Source organism: Argiope bruennichi, chromosome 11 (assembly GCF_947563725.1).
Source record: "Argiope bruennichi chromosome 11, qqArgBrue1.1, whole genome shotgun sequence".
NCBI lineage: Eukaryota > Metazoa > Arthropoda > Arachnida > Araneae > Araneidae > Argiope > Argiope bruennichi.
In genome coordinates this window covers 105,051,939-105,069,759 of record NC_079161.1, presented here as the reverse complement: position 1 = coordinate 105,069,759, position 17,821 = coordinate 105,051,939, and the positions used below count along the sequence as shown (strand labels likewise).

Genomic DNA, 17,821 nt, shown 5'->3' with positions numbered 1-17,821 from the left:
ACTACCTAAAAATTACTGTCGAACCCTTTAGGGGAAGACGACTGGTCAACCAATGCTTCAGATGCAACAGATTCCATCATACTGCGGAATGTTGCGAAATGGCACCTAGGTGTTTAAAATGTAATGAAGCTCACCTCACTAGTCAGTGCACTATCACTGAAAAAATACAAGACCCCACATGCATCAACTGCCATAAAACAGGTCATGTTGCTTCCTATAGAGGCTGTGAAGCCTTCCCAAAATTACCAAATAACAACCTTACAAGAGACAATTATTATTCCCAAAATAGATACAATAACTACAACAAGTCAGCTTATATTCAAGAAAACAAATCTTTCGCCGATCTTTTTAACGGTGACACTCCTCAACAGAGGGCGCCACGAGAACAACCTGTAGTCACTGTAAACAAACATAGAAACACCGAAGACATCAACCTTTCTACCACGCTAGGCGATAGTTTTATTAAAGACATCGCCGAAGCAACACATGAATTAAGGAAATTAGTCCAACAATACCCTAATCTCTTCAGAGCATTAAAAAACCTCAAAAATGCACATACAATCGAAGAGAAATTACATCTGCTCCTGACGGCTTTTCAAAGCCACGAATCAAACTCCTCTTACTAAGTTAATTCAAGCTAAACAGCCTAAATATTGTGTACTGGAACGCAAACGGGATCAAGAATAAAATAAATGAATTCAGACTGTTCGTAAATAAGTATAACCCCGACATTATATTATTACAGGAAACACATCTGAGACCACAAAAGAAAATCTTTCTGGCAAATTACGCTTCCTACTACAGCTACCGAAAAATAATTAATCCTACACAAAACGCAGCAGGTGGAACTGCGATACTAATTAAAAGCTACATACCTCATTATGAACTTATACTCCCAACCCTCTATCACGTAGAAGCAAATGCAATAGTTATTAATTTTAAAGATATTGAACCCATAACACTCACCTCTATTTACATACCCCCCCACTCCGATAATTCACTTTTCACATTCGATATTGAAAATTTAATTCAAATTAGCCCCAACCAAATTATAGCCGGTGATTATAATGCACACCATAAAAACTGGAATTGTAAATACAACACACACAGAGGCGTTTCCCTCAACACCTTCTGCAACAGAGCTGGTATAGATATCATTGCCCCTACCACCCCCACAAGGTTTGGAAATAATTCTACCTCCACAATAGACCTAGCACTTGTTAAAGACTTTATCTACCCCTATGAAATTAACTCCTTACCAGAATTAAGCTCTGATCACAACCCTATTTACTTAAACTTTTTCATTAAATACACCCTACCAAATAGCATAGGAAAAAATAAAACAAACTGGACCCTTTTTAAAAATAATTTAAATAAAATAGAAAACCTAAACTTCATAAGCATTGATTCTGAAATTAAAATTGACAACGCAATCAACACTCTAGAACAAATAATAAACCAGGCCAAGATCACTGCATCTAAACCCACTACAACTTCTAATATCCATTTTGACCCTAAATTAAAACGACTTAACAGGGAGCGTAACTATGCTAGAAAGATGTTTCAACAAACCAGAGACCCAACCTTCAAGAAAATAACTAATAAATTAAATAAAGAAATCACTAAATTAAATAAAACAATTGAACACAATAATTTTATTAATAAGATTGTAAATGCCAACCCTGAAGATAATACTATCTGGGAACTCGTCAAACCATTCAAAAAGAAATATAAAAATATACCACCACTCAAACACACACACACACTTGCTCTAACAGACGAGGATAAAGCAGAATGCATAGCAAACAGTCTAGAAAACCAATTTAAAAATAATGATACCATTGACTTTGAAACTGATAATATCGTAACTGAATCTATTACCCAATTTAAATTTAATAAAAATACCCTTAAAGAAATTAAAACACCCCCCACCCCCCTCGAAATTAAATCAGCTATTAAAAAATTTAAAAACAATAAATCCCCAGGACATGATGGTATTAACAATAAAATGCTAAAAAATCTCCCTGAAAATATTATTTTTGAACTCACAATTTTAATCTACAAAATCCTAATCATTGGGTATTTTCCTAAAAGATGGAAAACAGCAACTGTGGTTCCAATACACAAACCCGGCAAAGACCCAACCGACCCAACCAACTACAGACCCATCTCTCTACTACCCTCAATAAGTAAACTAACTGAACAAATTATCCTTAATAGACTTAATCATTTCATTGAAGAAAATAACATCCTTATCCCAGAACAATTTGGGTTCAGAAAAAACCTATCTACAACTCATCAGCTATACCGTGTTACCGAATTCATCGAAGAAGCTTTCATTAATAAAGAAAAAGCAGCAGCTGTGTTTTTAGACATACAAAAAGCCTTCGATAGAGTTTGGCAACACGGTTTAATATATAAATTAATGAATTACAATACCCCCAACTACTTAATTCAAATAATCTACTCCTACCTATCAAACCGTAAATTCAAAGTTAAAATAAAAAACGCAATTTCCTCTGAAAAAGTCATCCAAGCCGGCGTCGCACAAGGATCAAAAATTGGCCCAGTGCTGTTTTCACTATTTATTAACGATATACCCAAGCAGTTCAATACCATGCTATGCATTTTTGCAGATGACACAGCGATACTCGCAAAAAACAAAAACCCAAATTACATGCAGCTAGCTCTAAATAGACACCTCCACAATCTTGAAGGTTGGTTCGAAAAATGGAAAATTACCATTAATGTATCTAAAACTGAAGCTATTATCTTCCACAAATCACCCATTAATAAATCCTTCCCCCAACTTAAAATTAATAATAAATATATCCCGTGGTCTCAGAACTGCAAATACCTCGGTGTAATATTAGATAGAAAACTAACATGGAAGCCCCACCTACTATATGTCAAAAATAAATTCCGTGATCTCTCGAGAAAATTTTACCCCCTACTATCATGGAATTCAAAAATGAATAGGGAAAATAAATTACTTATTTACACAGCCTATTTGCGTCCAGTACTCACATATGCCTGCCCAGTGTGGGGGTATGCTGCCAAAAGTAACCTAAAATTAATCATTCAGCAACAAAATCAAATTATAAAAAGTATCTGTAAAGTACCCAGATATCTCTCCAACTCCGAAATTTATAAAGCTCTCGATTACCCACCTCTCAAAAAATTCATACAAAAAATAGCCACTAACTTCCATAACAATCTTATAAATATAGATAACGAAGCTATAAAACTAATCCCTAATTATGATCCCAATCCGCGAATAAAAAGACCAAAAAACGTACTCCTCTAACACATCTAACCCTTTCACTAACTGGTACAACCCTTTCACCTTACCTGCTTAAATAATGTAAACATTAATTGCTCGCGGCGCCATCTAGTGCTATTAAACTTAACTTGTAACTTCCCCTGCACTGGATCCATATCGTAAAGACCCGTTACCGCTAGCAGCATACCCACTCACCCACTCCTACAGTAACAGCCAATAGCATATCGACTTTCCAAATCTCACTCCAATCAAGCCAATCACAAACCTAGCTTCGCCAAATTCACATATGAACTCCTAACTCAATAATTTTTAACAGTACCATGGCATCATATCATAAGTAAAGCTCTATCAGTCACATCATTAAGGGGATAGTCCTTCTCCAAGGACGGGTACCCCGATAAGCTATCATCGAGGTCGAGGTCGAGGTCGAGGTCGCGAGTATTTTCTATTCTCATTTCGAATCGAAGATGCCTCCTCAAGCCTCTGGTAAAGCTGTGAAAAAGGCCGGAAAGGCCCAAAAGGCTGTTCGTGCCGGTGATAAGAAAAAACGCAAGAAGCGTAGGAAGGAATCTTTCGCTATTTACATCTACAAAGTCTTGAAACAGGTCCATCCTGATACCGGTATTTCCAGCAAAGCCATGTCAATCATGAACTCTTTCGTGAATGACATTTTCGAACGTATCGCAGCCGAATCTTCCCGATTAGCTCACTACAACAAAAGGAGCACAATTACCAGTCGGGAAATTCAAACAGCTGTGAGGCTTTTGTTGCCTGGCGAATTGGCCAAGCACGCTGTTTCCGAAGGAACCAAAGCTGTCACCAAGTACACTAGCTCCAAGTAAAAAGTTCAAATCCCTCGAACCAAAAAAAAAAAAGGCCCTTTTAAGGGCCATCACATGTTGTCAAACACTGTTTTGTTTGCAAAGAAAGAATATTTATCACAATAATATTAAAAAAATATATTTTGAAGTTTGTGTATACATAATCAAACAATGTTTCACAATTTTCTTTGTGTAAAATAAGGTGTTTCATGGCAATTAAGCATAATAGTTTAAATTTGTTTCAAACATGTGTAGAGAATGGTTAAAAAATAAAATAAATAAATGGGTAATTAGATTTTTAACACTTACATGCATCTGTTAACTTTCAATTCATTTTATTTCCTTTTTTTGTTTTGTTTTTAAATTCTTCACATTCTTTCTAATTCTGGAAAGGAAATAAGAAAACGATTTTTAGTGAAAAATAATTTGTAATAACATTCAGTCACTATTGATGATACTTCATTACAATTTAGAATCACAGGTACAAAATAAATAAATAAACACTTCGTGCAATAAAAACGTATTTTGTAGGGAAAATTAATAAAACACATCAAATAAATTAATAAAAAAATAATAATAATAATAATAATAATAACATTACATGCAAAAGGATCAAATCTTAATTTTTGAAATAAAATTAAAAAGATGCCAACAGCACGCGGTGTTCCCAGGTGGTCACCCTCCCAAGTACTGACCGCGCCCGATGCTGCTTAACTGCGGTGATCAGACGAGAACCGGTGCTTTCAGCATGGTATGGCCGTTGACATTCATCTGGTGAGAAAATACATTTCATGTCCGATCTTATATATACGATACTAATACTCTACAGGTGCGATAATGAACATTTTCGTGGGGGGTCTTGCTAATGACGAGTGTCATTAGCGCAGATGGATGTCGCTAATGACAACCCTAATGACCCTTTAATGAGGGTCGTAAAATGACCGCCCTAATGACCCTTTAATGAGGGTCGTAAAAAAACGACCATCACTGACCACACACGATGGCCAGGGGGGACAATGGGGATCGGATGACACCACCCACGGCGACAATTTCAATTGCCCGCAAGCTGCAAGCGAATTGACACCGACAGCCAAAAAGAGACCGTGCATTCACATTCATGTTACAATACTCTTATCAAGTTTTTTCTTTCTTTCTTTTCATTACGCACTCCTGCAAGAAACGAACACGAGACACAGATCACACCCCACAAAATATAAGAAAAAAAACCCCTATTAAAAAAAAAAAAAAAAAAAAAAAAAAAAAAGTTCTTATAATAATAACTAACTCTCCTCTCAATTGAAATTATCACGCGATGAGCCATTTTCACCTAGGAATTTGAAATGCTTAAAAAATTCCAATCCGAAGACAGATGACACTTTATTAAAGGTCACTGTTTACTTATCATGTTTACATCGGCTGTATGTTTATTTGATTTGTTTGCCTATAATTAAAACACGTGACAATAGGAAAGAAACGGCTCTCTTGAATCCCGAAGATGAGCGCTTTGCGTGCATTTTTGCGCAATTTCCTTGCTCTCCGATTGGCTGAAACCCGGTTTCGCGGTAGTACTATATAAAAGAGGGCGAAAAAAGCGCCAGGTACATTTCGCATTCTCTCCTGAACTGTAATCATGTCTGGTCGTGGCAAAGGCGGTAAAGTTAAGGGAAAGAGCAAGACTCGTTCTAGCCGAGCAGGGCTTCAATTCCCTGTCGGTCGTATCCATCGACTTCTCCGAAAAGGCAATTATGCCGAACGTGTTGGAGCTGGAGCACCCGTGTACCTGGCTGCCGTGTTAGAATACTTAGCTGCTGAAGTGTTGGAGTTGGCTGGTAATGCCGCCAGAGATAACAAGAAAACTAGGATCATCCCTAGACATCTCCAACTCGCCATCCGAAACGACGAGGAGTTGAACAAACTCCTTTCCGGAGTAACTATTGCTCAGGGTGGTGTATTGCCTAACATTCAAGCTGTCTTGCTCCCCAAGAAAACCGAAAAGAAAGCCTAAATTAAGACTTTACAAGTTTAAAAAAAAAAAAAAAAAAAAAAAAAGGCCCTTTTAAGGGCCAACAAATTATTAAGAATTAGCTACTGAACACTTGTAAAAATAAAAAAAAAGGGCAATATATTGAATTTTTAAAAAAAGTTATGCATCTATTTTTTTTTAAATTTATTAGCATTACTTTTTAATTTATAAACTGAATGAATTTCCATAAGAATGCATTGTATGGAAGGGTTTCTATGACATGCACAGTTTAGTGTTACAAGAATTGGGCTGGGTAGTAATGAAACGAAACGTGTTTCTGTTTACACTAAAGAGAAACTGAAAGGGTCCCGGAATGTGGTGCCATCTAGCGATCATGCTAAGAATTCGAAACTGGAATGCATTTCGCTATTAGTAAACAAGAGGAGAGGGAGATGTAGAAATTGATGAAATGGAAAGTTATTTGCTTTTTGAAACATGAACATTCAAATATGCTTGTGTAAGAAGAGATTTACATAAGAAAAGGTGAGTATTTCATGAGAAATTAATATTATAAATAAATACATAATTATTAACATATTAATTAGTACATGGTTGTGTGTGCTATGGTGTTTCTTGGCCCTGAGAAGGGCCGTTTTTTTTTTTTTTTTAAACAACTTTTTTTTTGGCTTAGGCACGTTCACCCCTAATTCGTCTAGCGAGCTGAATGTCCTTAGGCATGATAGTTACTCTCTTGGCGTGGATAGCGCACAAGTTAGTATCTTCGAACAAGCCTACTAAATAAGCTTCGCTAGCTTCCTGGAGAGCCATAACAGCAGAACTCTGGAATCGGAGATCAGTTTTGAAGTCCTGAGCGATTTCTCTAACCAAACGCTGGAATGGCAATTTTCGGATCAAGAGCTCAGTGGATTTTTGATAACGACGGATTTCTCTCAAAGCAACAGTTCCGGGCCTGTAACGATGGGGCTTCTTAACACCTCCAGTGGCTGGGGCGCTCTTACGAGCGGCCTTAGTAGCCAGTTGTTTCCTGGGGGCTTTACCTCCAGTACTCTTACGAGCGGTCTGCTTGGTACGTGCCATGACTGACTATTCTCAAACGACTTTGAACAGAAAATGGGGCGCGCAAAGATGACTTCGTTTAAATACGCTCCGAAACAGAAGGGGAAGGTGGGTGAGCGAGTCGAAATCGACCAATCGTAAAAGCGAAAAGGCGGGCGGGCGGATTCTTGGCGGTTTCGTTATTAAGAATATTTTTATATTACGTTTCAGACTCTCGACTGTCAAGATGTCCGAGGAAACAGCCGCTGCCCCTGCAACTCCAGCCACTGCCACGCCTAAGAAAAAGGCAAAAAGTGGCGCAACCAAATCGAAACCTAATCCTCCAACTCATCCCAAGGTTTCCGAAATGGTTGTGAAATCCATCACCACTCTGAAAGAGCGAGGTGGCTCTTCACTGCAAGCTATCAAAAAGCACATCAGCAGTCAGTACAAAGTCGACATCGACCGTTTGACTCCTTTCATCAAAAAATATTTGAAAAGCGCTGTCGCTGCTGGAACTCTGGTTCAAACCAAAGGAAAGGGAGCTAACGGTTCATTCAAGCTGAGTGCATCCGGTCAGAAAACCAAGGAGCCAAAGAAAATCGTGAAAAAGCCTAAAAAGGAAGGAGCTGCTTCTCCAAAGAAAGCAAAAGCCCCTGCTAAGAAAACGGCCAAGCCGAAGGAAAAAGCAGAGAAAAAGAAGAAGCCTGCTGCTGCTAAGAAAGCCACTGCTGGGGCTAAAAAAGTAGCCAAACCCAAATCTCCTAAGAAGGCAAAGGCTACAAAGCCAAAAGCTCCCAAGCCCAAGAAATTAAAATCACCCAAAAAAGCAGCTCCAAAAAAAGCTTCAAAGAAGTAAATGGACTAAACGAAAAAAATATTTTTCTTTAAAAAAAAAAAAAAAACGGCCCTTCTTAGGGCCATAAAATAGATGTGCCAAGCCAAAAGTAAATTAATTTAATAAATAATTCCCACAGTAATTGACTATTGAAATTTTATCAAGCCATTTTTTTTTTTTTTTAAATTTAATTAAAAGCCAAGAAAAACCATAGCACACACAATTTATAAACAATAGTATATGTTTTAAACACATTTAACAACTGAATATTTTAATAATACATGTTTAAGGTGCAAACACTTCATAATCATGTAAAGTGAATAGTGTGTAATGGGAATGAGAGGCATGTGTTTATATTCTATTTCACACTGTGTATGTAAATGAAAATATTAATTGGAAAAAAAAAAAAAAAAATGCTTTTAATGAAATAATGTTTATACAATAATTGTGTCATATTGTTCAATTGAGTATTTTGTTTTACAATTGAAACAGGTTATTATTCATGCAATAGTTGTAACAATCAAGTGACACATATGCAAACAAGTAATTCTTATTTGTGTATGAGTAAGAAGCACAAATAAAACAAAAATTCAATACATATTAAAAAAACAATGAAATGCAATAAATGAACATTCTTAATATTTAGCAAAAAAATATAATTAAATAAATTATATGATAACATTTAAAAACAATAAATAGGTGCAACATAATTATTGAAAATCAATTATTATTATTATTATTATTATTATATATATATATATATATATATATATATATATATATATATATATATATATATATATATATATAATAGTCTTGCTGTTAGTAATGTAATGAAATCTTCTTATCGAGAGAGATGGCATGGGTGTCTTCACCTTAGGACATTTCAAATCAATCACACTGATTGGAGTTTACCTCTAACCCTGATTTGCATGTTTATTAATGGTATTAGCACGTGGTACTGTTTACCATAGAAATAAATGTTTGACAACTGATTCGACGCATGTGCAATGCACAATTCTCATATGTTGAGATTTAGTTTCTGTTTCTTCTTATTGTATAAAAATAGCAGGAAGGCATTTAAGAGGATTAATGTTTCATGTAGCATCCTAGAGTTAGTAAATAATTAATTTGCTTAATTGTTTTATTAGTAATAATTTTTATAAAATTCAAATATATATATATATATATATATATATATATATATATATATATATATATATATATATATATATATATATATATATATATATATATATATAAATAAATTTATTAATTATGAATCCCTGCTTTCATGAAAATTATTTATTTATTTATTTGGGGGGGGGGGGGGACAGAGGGATATAAATTCTAGCACTAATGTATATTTTTATATCAAATATATCATGCAAACGGTTGTTATTTAAGAAAGTGACAGAGTTCATTTTTGACCATATTTGCTTAAAATGTAGCAAATTCTGCATATACATCCTTCTATTTCAAAGATTTATTCAGTTTTTATTTTTTAAAAAATAGTTGCTGACCGTAGAATATTGGGAAACAGAAATTTAAAGATAGCATCCCACTCTCCAAACTTCCTTTTACATTTGAGGCTTTGTTTTTTTCAATATACATTTATTTTCGTTAGAAACTCATTTTAGATCTTGGGGACTGATGTTTTAAATTGGTTTCTTGAGTTATTTCAAAGCTGTTACAGTTTATTTGCTTTAAATGTTAAGTTTAGTTTTCATTGAATTTTTTCATTTATGTCATAATGCTATGAACCATATCATCTTTTTTTTTATTTATTTATCTTTATCATTAATATTATTCTTTTTATTATTATTGTTTATTTATTATAGGAATCAATGAAACTGGAAAATTTTCCTATAAATTATTACACTGAATTTTTCTCATTTCCATTCTTACCCCCCCCCCCCCCCCACACACACACACACACACTCTTTTTTTTTTCTCCTGTTACTAAAAAGAAGGACATTGTTCAAGAAATATTTTAAAAGGTTAAATCATACATCTGCAATTAGGACAGAATTGACATTTCTTATCATCAAGAACAACACTTTCTCAAAAATTTATAAAAAGTTTTTTTTTCTTTCTTTTTATTATCAATTTATTTTTAATTGCCCCCCCCCCGCTTTATGTGCTTCTAATAACATGAATATTAAATCATTATATGTTTCAATACCATTACAAACAAAACAGTGTTTAACAACATGTGTTGGCCCTGAAAAGGGCCTTTTTTTTTTTGGTGCAAGGGATCTGAACTTTTGCTTAACCTCCGAAACCGTACAAGGTACGTCCTTGCCTCTTTAGGGCATACACAACATCCATAGCAGTGACAGTTTTCCTTTTAGCATGCTCGGTGTAGGTGACAGCATCTCGAATGACATTTTCCAAGAAAACTTTGAGCACACCTCGAGTCTCTTCGTAAATCAAACCAGAAATACGTTTGACTCCGCCACGTCTAGCTAAACGCCTGATTGCGGGTTTTGTAATACCCTGGATGTTATCACGAAGAACTTTACGATGCCTTTTGGCACCCCCCTTTCCAAGACCCTTGCCTCCTTTACCTCGACCAGACATGACTTCTCAATTCAATGCAAATGCAAAAATGCCATGACCCCAGCTCCAGAATCGCCTTTTTATAGCAATTTACACACGCCCCTGCTTCGAAGAGCGAAACGCGATTGGCTGCTTTCGGTTTCGCAGCAGTGGGTATAAAATGAAATGTAAAAGTGGTCGCGAGTATTTTCTATTCTCATTTCGAATCGAAGATGCCTCCTCAAGCCTCTGGTAAAGCTGTGAAAAAGGCCGGAAAGGCCCAAAAGGCTGTTCGTGCCGGTGATAAGAAAAAACGCAAGAAGCGTAGGAAGGAATCTTTCGCTATTTACATCTACAAAGTCTTGAAACAGGTCCATCCTGATACCGGTATTTCCAGCAAAGCCATGTCAATCATGAACTCTTTCGTGAATGACATTTTCGAACGTATCGCAGCCGAATCTTCCCGATTAGCTCACTACAACAAAAGGAGCACAATTACCAGTCGGGAAATTCAAACAGCTGTGAGGCTTTTGTTGCCTGGCGAATTGGCCAAGCACGCTGTTTCCGAAGGAACCAAAGCTGTCACCAAGTACACTAGCTCCAAGTAAAAAGTTCAAATCCCTCGAACCAAAAAAAAAAAAGGCCCTTTTAAGGGCCATCACATGTTGTCAAACACTGTTTTGTTTGCAAAGAAAGAATATTTATCACAATAATATTAAAAAAATATATTTTGAAGTTTGTGTATACATAATCAAACAATGTTTCACAATTTTCTTTGTGTAAAATAAGGTGTTTCATGGCAATTAAGCATAATAGTTTAAATTTGTTTCAAACATGTGTAGAGAATGGTTAAAAAATAAAATAAATAAATGGGTAATTAGATTTTTAACACTTACATGCATCTGTTAACTTTCAATTCATTTTATTTCCTTTTTTTGTTTTGTTTTTAAATTCTTCACATTCTTTCTAATTCTGGAAAGGAAATAAGAAAACGATTTTTAGTGAAAAATAATTTGTAATAACATTCAGTCACTATTGATGATACTTCATTACAATTTAGAATCACAGGTACAAAATAAATAAATAAACACTTCGTGCAATAAAAACGTATTTTGTAGGGAAAATTAATAAAACACATCAAATAAATTAATAAAAAAATAATAATAATAATAATAATAATAACATTACATGCAAAAGGATCAAATCTTAATTTTTGAAATAAAATTAAAAAGATGCCAACAGCACGCGGTGTTCCCAGGTGGTCACCCTCCCAAGTACTGACCGCGCCCGATGCTGCTTAACTGCGGTGATCAGACGAGAACCGGTGCTTTCAGCATGGTATGGCCGTTGACATTCATCTGGTGAGAAAATACATTTCATGTCCGATCTTATATATACGATACTAATACTCTACAGGTGCGATAATGAACATTTTCGTGGGGGGTCTTGCTAATGACGAGTGTCATTAGCGCAGATGGATGTCGCTAATGACAACCCTAATGACCCTTTAATGAGGGTCGTAAAATGACCGCCCTAATGACCCTTTAATGAGGGTCGTAAAAAAACGACCATCACTGACCACACACGATGGCCAGGGGGGACAATGGGGATCGGATGACACCACCCACGGCGACAATTTCAATTGCCCGCAAGCTGCAAGCGAATTGACACCGACAGCCAAAAAGAGACCGTGCATTCACATTCATGTTACAATACTCTTATCAAGTTTTTTCTTTCTTTCTTTTCATTACGCACTCCTGCAAGAAACGAACACGAGACACAGATCACACCCCACAAAATATAAGAAAAAAAACCCCTATTAAAAAAAAAAAAAAAAAAAAAAAAAAAAAAGTTCTTATAATAATAACTAACTCTCCTCTCAATTGAAATTATCACGCGATGAGCCATTTTCACCTAGGAATTTGAAATGCTTAAAAAATTCCAATCCGAAGACAGATGACACTTTATTAAAGGTCACTGTTTACTTATCATGTTTACATCGGCTGTATGTTTATTTGATTTGTTTGCCTATAATTAAAACACGTGACAATAGGAAAGAAACGGCTCTCTTGAATCCCGAAGATGAGCGCTTTGCGTGCATTTTTGCGCAATTTCCTTGCTCTCCGATTGGCTGAAACCCGGTTTCGCGGTAGTACTATATAAAAGAGGGCGAAAAAAGCGCCAGGTACATTTCGCATTCTCTCCTGAACTGTAATCATGTCTGGTCGTGGCAAAGGCGGTAAAGTTAAGGGAAAGAGCAAGACTCGTTCTAGCCGAGCAGGGCTTCAATTCCCTGTCGGTCGTATCCATCGACTTCTCCGAAAAGGCAATTATGCCGAACGTGTTGGAGCTGGAGCACCCGTGTACCTGGCTGCCGTGTTAGAATACTTAGCTGCTGAAGTGTTGGAGTTGGCTGGTAATGCCGCCAGAGATAACAAGAAAACTAGGATCATCCCTAGACATCTCCAACTCGCCATCCGAAACGACGAGGAGTTGAACAAACTCCTTTCCGGAGTAACTATTGCTCAGGGTGGTGTATTGCCTAACATTCAAGCTGTCTTGCTCCCCAAGAAAACCGAAAAGAAAGCCTAAATTAAGACTTTACAAGTTTAAAAAAAAAAAAAAAAAAAAAAAAAGGCCCTTTTAAGGGCCAACAAATTATTAAGAATTAGCTACTGAACACTTGTAAAAATAAAAAAAAAGGGCAATATATTGAATTTTTAAAAAAAGTTATGCATCTATTTTTTTTTAAATTTATTAGCATTACTTTTTAATTTATAAACTGAATGAATTTCCATAAGAATGCATTGTATGGAAGGGTTTCTATGACATGCACAGTTTAGTGTTACAAGAATTGGGCTGGGTAGTAATGAAACGAAACGTGTTTCTGTTTACACTAAAGAGAAACTGAAAGGGTCCCGGAATGTGGTGCCATCTAGCGATCATGCTAAGAATTCGAAACTGGAATGCATTTCGCTATTAGTAAACAAGAGGAGAGGGAGATGTAGAAATTGATGAAATGGAAAGTTATTTGCTTTTTGAAACATGAACATTCAAATATGCTTGTGTAAGAAGAGATTTACATAAGAAAAGGTGAGTATTTCATGAGAAATTAATATTATAAATAAATACATAATTATTAACATATTAATTAGTACATGGTTGTGTGTGCTATGGTGTTTCTTGGCCCTGAGAAGGGCCGTTTTTTTTTTTTTTTTAAACAACTTTTTTTTTGGCTTAGGCACGTTCACCCCTAATTCGTCTAGCGAGCTGAATGTCCTTAGGCATGATAGTTACTCTCTTGGCGTGGATAGCGCACAAGTTAGTATCTTCGAACAAGCCTACTAAATAAGCTTCGCTAGCTTCCTGGAGAGCCATAACAGCAGAACTCTGGAATCGGAGATCAGTTTTGAAGTCCTGAGCGATTTCTCTAACCAAACGCTGGAATGGCAATTTTCGGATCAAGAGCTCAGTGGATTTTTGATAACGACGGATTTCTCTCAAAGCAACAGTTCCGGGCCTGTAACGATGGGGCTTCTTAACACCTCCAGTGGCTGGGGCGCTCTTACGAGCGGCCTTAGTAGCCAGTTGTTTCCTGGGGGCTTTACCTCCAGTACTCTTACGAGCGGTCTGCTTGGTACGTGCCATGACTGACTATTCTCAAACGACTTTGAACAGAAAATGGGGCGCGCAAAGATGACTTCGTTTAAATACGCTCCGAAACAGAAGGGGAAGGTGGGTGAGCGAGTCGAAATCGACCAATCGTAAAAGCGAAAAGGCGGGCGGGCGGATTCTTGGCGGTTTCGTTATTAAGAATATTTTTATATTACGTTTCAGACTCTCGACTGTCAAGATGTCCGAGGAAACAGCCGCTGCCCCTGCAACTCCAGCCACTGCCACGCCTAAGAAAAAGGCAAAAAGTGGCGCAACCAAATCGAAACCTAATCCTCCAACTCATCCCAAGGTTTCCGAAATGGTTGTGAAATCCATCACCACTCTGAAAGAGCGAGGTGGCTCTTCACTGCAAGCTATCAAAAAGCACATCAGCAGTCAGTACAAAGTCGACATCGACCGTTTGACTCCTTTCATCAAAAAATATTTGAAAAGCGCTGTCGCTGCTGGAACTCTGGTTCAAACCAAAGGAAAGGGAGCTAACGGTTCATTCAAGCTGAGTGCATCCGGTCAGAAAACCAAGGAGCCAAAGAAAATCGTGAAAAAGCCTAAAAAGGAAGGAGCTGCTTCTCCAAAGAAAGCAAAAGCCCCTGCTAAGAAAACGGCCAAGCCGAAGGAAAAAGCAGAGAAAAAGAAGAAGCCTGCTGCTGCTAAGAAAGCCACTGCTGGGGCTAAAAAAGTAGCCAAACCCAAATCTCCTAAGAAGGCAAAGGCTACAAAGCCAAAAGCTCCCAAGCCCAAGAAATTAAAATCACCCAAAAAAGCAGCTCCAAAAAAAGCTTCAAAGAAGTAAATGGACTAAACGAAAAAAATATTTTTCTTTAAAAAAAAAAAAAAAACGGCCCTTCTTAGGGCCATAAAATAGATGTGCCAAGCCAAAAGTAAATTAATTTAATAAATAATTCCCACAGTAATTGACTATTGAAATTTTATCAAGCCATTTTTTTTTTTTTTTAAATTTAATTAAAAGCCAAGAAAAACCATAGCACACACAATTTATAAACAATAGTATATGTTTTAAACACATTTAACAACTGAATATTTTAATAATACATGTTTAAGGTGCAAACACTTCATAATCATGTAAAGTGAATAGTGTGTAATGGGAATGAGAGGCATGTGTTTATATTCTATTTCACACTGTGTATGTAAATGAAAATATTAATTGGAAAAAAAAAAAAAAAAATGCTTTTAATGAAATAATGTTTATACAATAATTGTGTCATATTGTTCAATTGAGTATTTTGTTTTACAATTGAAACAGGTTATTATTCATGCAATAGTTGTAACAATCAAGTGACACATATGCAAACAAGTAATTCTTATTTGTGTATGAGTAAGAAGCACAAATAAAACAAAAATTCAATACATATTAAAAAAACAATGAAATGCAATAAATGAACATTCTTAATATTTAGCAAAAAAATATAATTAAATAAATTATATGATAACATTTAAAAACAATAAATAGGTGCAACATAATTATTGAAAATCAATTATTATTATTATTATTATTATTATATATATATATATATATATATATATATATATATATATATATATATATATATATATATATATAATAGTCTTGCTGTTAGTAATGTAATGAAATCTTCTTATCGAGAGAGATGGCATGGGTGTCTTCACCTTAGGACATTTCAAATCAATCACACTGATTGGAGTTTACCTCTAACCCTGATTTGCATGTTTATTAATGGTATTAGCACGTGGTACTGTTTACCATAGAAATAAATGTTTGACAACTGATTCGACGCATGTGCAATGCACAATTCTCATATGTTGAGATTTAGTTTCTGTTTCTTCTTATTGTATAAAAATAGCAGGAAGGCATTTAAGAGGATTAATGTTTCATGTAGCATCCTAGAGTTAGTAAATAATTAATTTGCTTAATTGTTTTATTAGTAATAATTTTTATAAAATTCAAATATATATATATATATATATATATATATATATATATATATATATATATATATATATATATATATATATATATATATATATATATATATAAATAAATTTATTAATTATGAATCCCTGCTTTCATGAAAATTATTTATTTATTTATTTGGGGGGGGGGGGGGACAGAGGGATATAAATTCTAGCACTAATGTATATTTTTATATCAAATATATCATGCAAACGGTTGTTATTTAAGAAAGTGACAGAGTTCATTTTTGACCATATTTGCTTAAAATGTAGCAAATTCTGCATATACATCCTTCTATTTCAAAGATTTATTCAGTTTTTATTTTTTAAAAAATAGTTGCTGACCGTAGAATATTGGGAAACAGAAATTTAAAGATAGCATCCCACTCTCCAAACTTCCTTTTACATTTGAGGCTTTGTTTTTTTCAATATACATTTATTTTCGTTAGAAACTCATTTTAGATCTTGGGGACTGATGTTTTAAATTGGTTTCTTGAGTTATTTCAAAGCTGTTACAGTTTATTTGCTTTAAATGTTAAGTTTAGTTTTCATTGAATTTTTTCATTTATGTCATAATGCTATGAACCATATCATCTTTTTTTTTATTTATTTATCTTTATCATTAATATTATTCTTTTTATTATTATTGTTTATTTATTATAGGAATCAATGAAACTGGAAAATTTTCCTATAAATTATTACACTGAATTTTTCTCATTTCCATTCTTACCCCCCCCCCCCCCCCACACACACACACACACACTCTTTTTTTTTTCTCCTGTTACTAAAAAGAAGGACATTGTTCAAGAAATATTTTAAAAGGTTAAATCATACATCTGCAATTAGGACAGAATTGACATTTCTTATCATCAAGAACAACACTTTCTCAAAAATTTATAAAAAGTTTTTTTTTCTTTCTTTTTATTATCAATTTATTTTTAATTGCCCCCCCCCCGCTTTATGTGCTTCTAATAACATGAATATTAAATCATTATATGTTTCAATACCATTACAAACAAAACAGTGTTTAACAACATGTGTTGGCCCTGAAAAGGGCCTTTTTTTTTTTGGTGCAAGGGATCTGAACTTTTGCTTAACCTCCGAAACCGTACAAGGTACGTCCTTGCCTCTTTAGGGCATACACAACATCCATAGCAGTGACAGTTTTCCTTTTAGCATGCTCGGTGTAGGTGACAGCATCTCGAATGACATTTTCCAAGAAAACTTTGAGCACACCTCGAGTCTCTTCGTAAATCAAACCAGAAATACGTTTGACTCCGCCACGTCTAGCTAAACGCCTGATTGCGGGTTTTGTAATACCCTGGATGTTATCACGAAGAACTTTACGATGCCTTTTGGCACCCCCCTTTCCAAGACCCTTGCCTCCTTTACCTCGACCAGACATGACTTCTCAATTCAATGCAAATGCAAAAATGCCAATGATGCCAATGATATGGGGATTTTTAGAAGCTCCTAGGCTCGGTGGCCTTTTATCTTCTGTTCAGCTGAAATGATAGATAAGTAACAAACAAAGTATATTGAGCGTAACGTTGAGGGTTTTACATAATTTTATTTTTAAAAATACTTGATAAGATATGAAAAGAAAAAAAAAAAAAAAAAAAAAAAAAAATTAAAAGAAAACAGATTAATGAGTTTTACAATGTTATATATTCCATAACGTTTCTAGTTTTGAATAA

The 17,821-nt window shown here is 35.1% G+C and overlaps 8 protein-coding genes and 2 non-coding genes across 10 annotated transcripts; 6 read left to right on the top strand and 4 right to left on the bottom strand.

The window, feature by feature from the left end:
- The first annotated feature begins 3,749 nt into the window (after positions 1–3,749).
- LOC129957440 (histone H2B) lies at positions 3,750–4,246 on the top strand. Its single transcript, XM_056069759.1, has one exon. The coding sequence runs from the start codon at positions 3,751–3,753 to the stop codon at positions 4,123–4,125; it is 375 nt and encodes a 124-aa protein (XP_055925734.1). The 5' UTR covers position 3,750; the 3' UTR covers positions 4,126–4,246.
- Positions 4,247–4,750: 504 nt separating this feature from the next.
- On the bottom strand, positions 4,751–4,869 carry LOC129957782 (5S ribosomal RNA). Its single transcript, XR_008782888.1, has one exon. It is a non-coding gene; the product is annotated as a 5S ribosomal RNA (ribosomal RNA).
- Positions 4,870–5,696: 827 nt separating this feature from the next.
- LOC129957438 (histone H2A) lies at positions 5,697–6,147 on the top strand. Its single transcript, XM_056069756.1, has one exon. The coding sequence runs from the start codon at positions 5,735–5,737 to the stop codon at positions 6,107–6,109; it is 375 nt and encodes a 124-aa protein (XP_055925731.1). The 5' UTR covers positions 5,697–5,734; the 3' UTR covers positions 6,110–6,147.
- A 571-nt stretch (positions 6,148–6,718) lies between these two features.
- LOC129957437 (histone H3) lies at positions 6,719–7,207 on the bottom strand. The gene has a single exon (XM_056069755.1). The coding sequence runs from the start codon at positions 7,163–7,165 to the stop codon at positions 6,755–6,757; it is 411 nt and encodes a 136-aa protein (XP_055925730.1). The 5' UTR covers positions 7,166–7,207; the 3' UTR covers positions 6,719–6,754.
- An 80-nt stretch (positions 7,208–7,287) lies between these two features.
- Positions 7,288–8,019, top strand: LOC129957435 (histone H1-III-like). Its single transcript, XM_056069753.1, has one exon. It carries the CDS (start codon positions 7,371–7,373, stop codon positions 7,980–7,982), a length of 612 nt encoding a protein of 203 aa, XP_055925728.1. The 5' UTR covers positions 7,288–7,370; the 3' UTR covers positions 7,983–8,019.
- A 2,202-nt stretch (positions 8,020–10,221) lies between these two features.
- On the bottom strand, positions 10,222–17,529 carry LOC129956848 (uncharacterized). Its single transcript, XM_056068805.1, has 5 exons — positions 17,223–17,529; positions 14,694–14,953; positions 13,746–14,156; positions 12,977–13,064; positions 10,222–10,546 (listed from the first exon to the last, which is right to left on the bottom strand). Exons 1-5 carry the CDS (start codon positions 17,527–17,529, stop codon positions 10,233–10,235), a joined length of 1,380 nt encoding a protein of 459 aa, XP_055924780.1. The 3' UTR covers positions 10,222–10,232.
- Positions 10,680–11,231, top strand: LOC129956996 (histone H2B). Its single transcript, XM_056069093.1, has one exon. The coding sequence runs from the start codon at positions 10,736–10,738 to the stop codon at positions 11,108–11,110; it is 375 nt and encodes a 124-aa protein (XP_055925068.1). The 5' UTR covers positions 10,680–10,735; the 3' UTR covers positions 11,111–11,231.
- LOC129957771 (5S ribosomal RNA) lies at positions 11,736–11,854 on the bottom strand. Its single transcript, XR_008782877.1, has one exon. It is a non-coding gene; the product is annotated as a 5S ribosomal RNA (ribosomal RNA).
- On the top strand, positions 12,682–13,132 carry LOC129956995 (histone H2A). Its single transcript, XM_056069092.1, has one exon. The coding sequence runs from the start codon at positions 12,720–12,722 to the stop codon at positions 13,092–13,094; it is 375 nt and encodes a 124-aa protein (XP_055925067.1). The 5' UTR covers positions 12,682–12,719; the 3' UTR covers positions 13,095–13,132.
- LOC129956991 (histone H1-III-like) lies at positions 14,273–15,004 on the top strand. Its single transcript, XM_056069089.1, has one exon. It carries the CDS (start codon positions 14,356–14,358, stop codon positions 14,965–14,967), a length of 612 nt encoding a protein of 203 aa, XP_055925064.1. The 5' UTR covers positions 14,273–14,355; the 3' UTR covers positions 14,968–15,004.
- Positions 17,530–17,821: the final 292 nt, after the last annotated feature.

What these genes read in the sequence shown, in the direction of transcription:
- LOC129956995 (XM_056069092.1), top strand. Translation starts at nt 12,720, where the DNA reads ATGTCTGGTCGTGGCAAAGGCGGTAAAGTTAAGGGAAAGAGCAAGACT.
- LOC129957440 (XM_056069759.1), top strand. Translation starts at nt 3,751, where the DNA reads ATGCCTCCTCAAGCCTCTGGTAAAGCTGTGAAAAAGGCCGGAAAGGCC.
- LOC129957435 (XM_056069753.1), top strand. Translation starts at nt 7,371, where the DNA reads ATGTCCGAGGAAACAGCCGCTGCCCCTGCAACTCCAGCCACTGCCACG.
- LOC129956991 (XM_056069089.1), top strand. Translation starts at nt 14,356, where the DNA reads ATGTCCGAGGAAACAGCCGCTGCCCCTGCAACTCCAGCCACTGCCACG.
- LOC129956996 (XM_056069093.1), top strand. Translation starts at nt 10,736, where the DNA reads ATGCCTCCTCAAGCCTCTGGTAAAGCTGTGAAAAAGGCCGGAAAGGCC.
- LOC129956848 (XM_056068805.1), bottom strand. Translation starts at nt 17,529, where the DNA reads ATGTCTGGTCGAGGTAAAGGAGGCAAGGGTCTTGGAAAGGGGGGTGCC. An exon ending in CGATTTTCTTTGGCTCCTTG is followed by an intron (nt 14,157 to 14,693) that starts GTTTTCTGACCG and finishes GTTTGAGAATAG; the next exon opens with TCAGTCATGGCACGTACCAA. An exon ending in GACGAATTAGGGGTGAACGT is followed by an intron (nt 13,065 to 13,745) that starts GCCTAAGCCAAA and finishes TTTCTTGGGGAG; the next exon opens with CAAGACAGCTTGAATGTTAG.
- LOC129957438 (XM_056069756.1), top strand. Translation starts at nt 5,735, where the DNA reads ATGTCTGGTCGTGGCAAAGGCGGTAAAGTTAAGGGAAAGAGCAAGACT.
- LOC129957437 (XM_056069755.1), bottom strand. Translation starts at nt 7,165, where the DNA reads ATGGCACGTACCAAGCAGACCGCTCGTAAGAGTACTGGAGGTAAAGCC.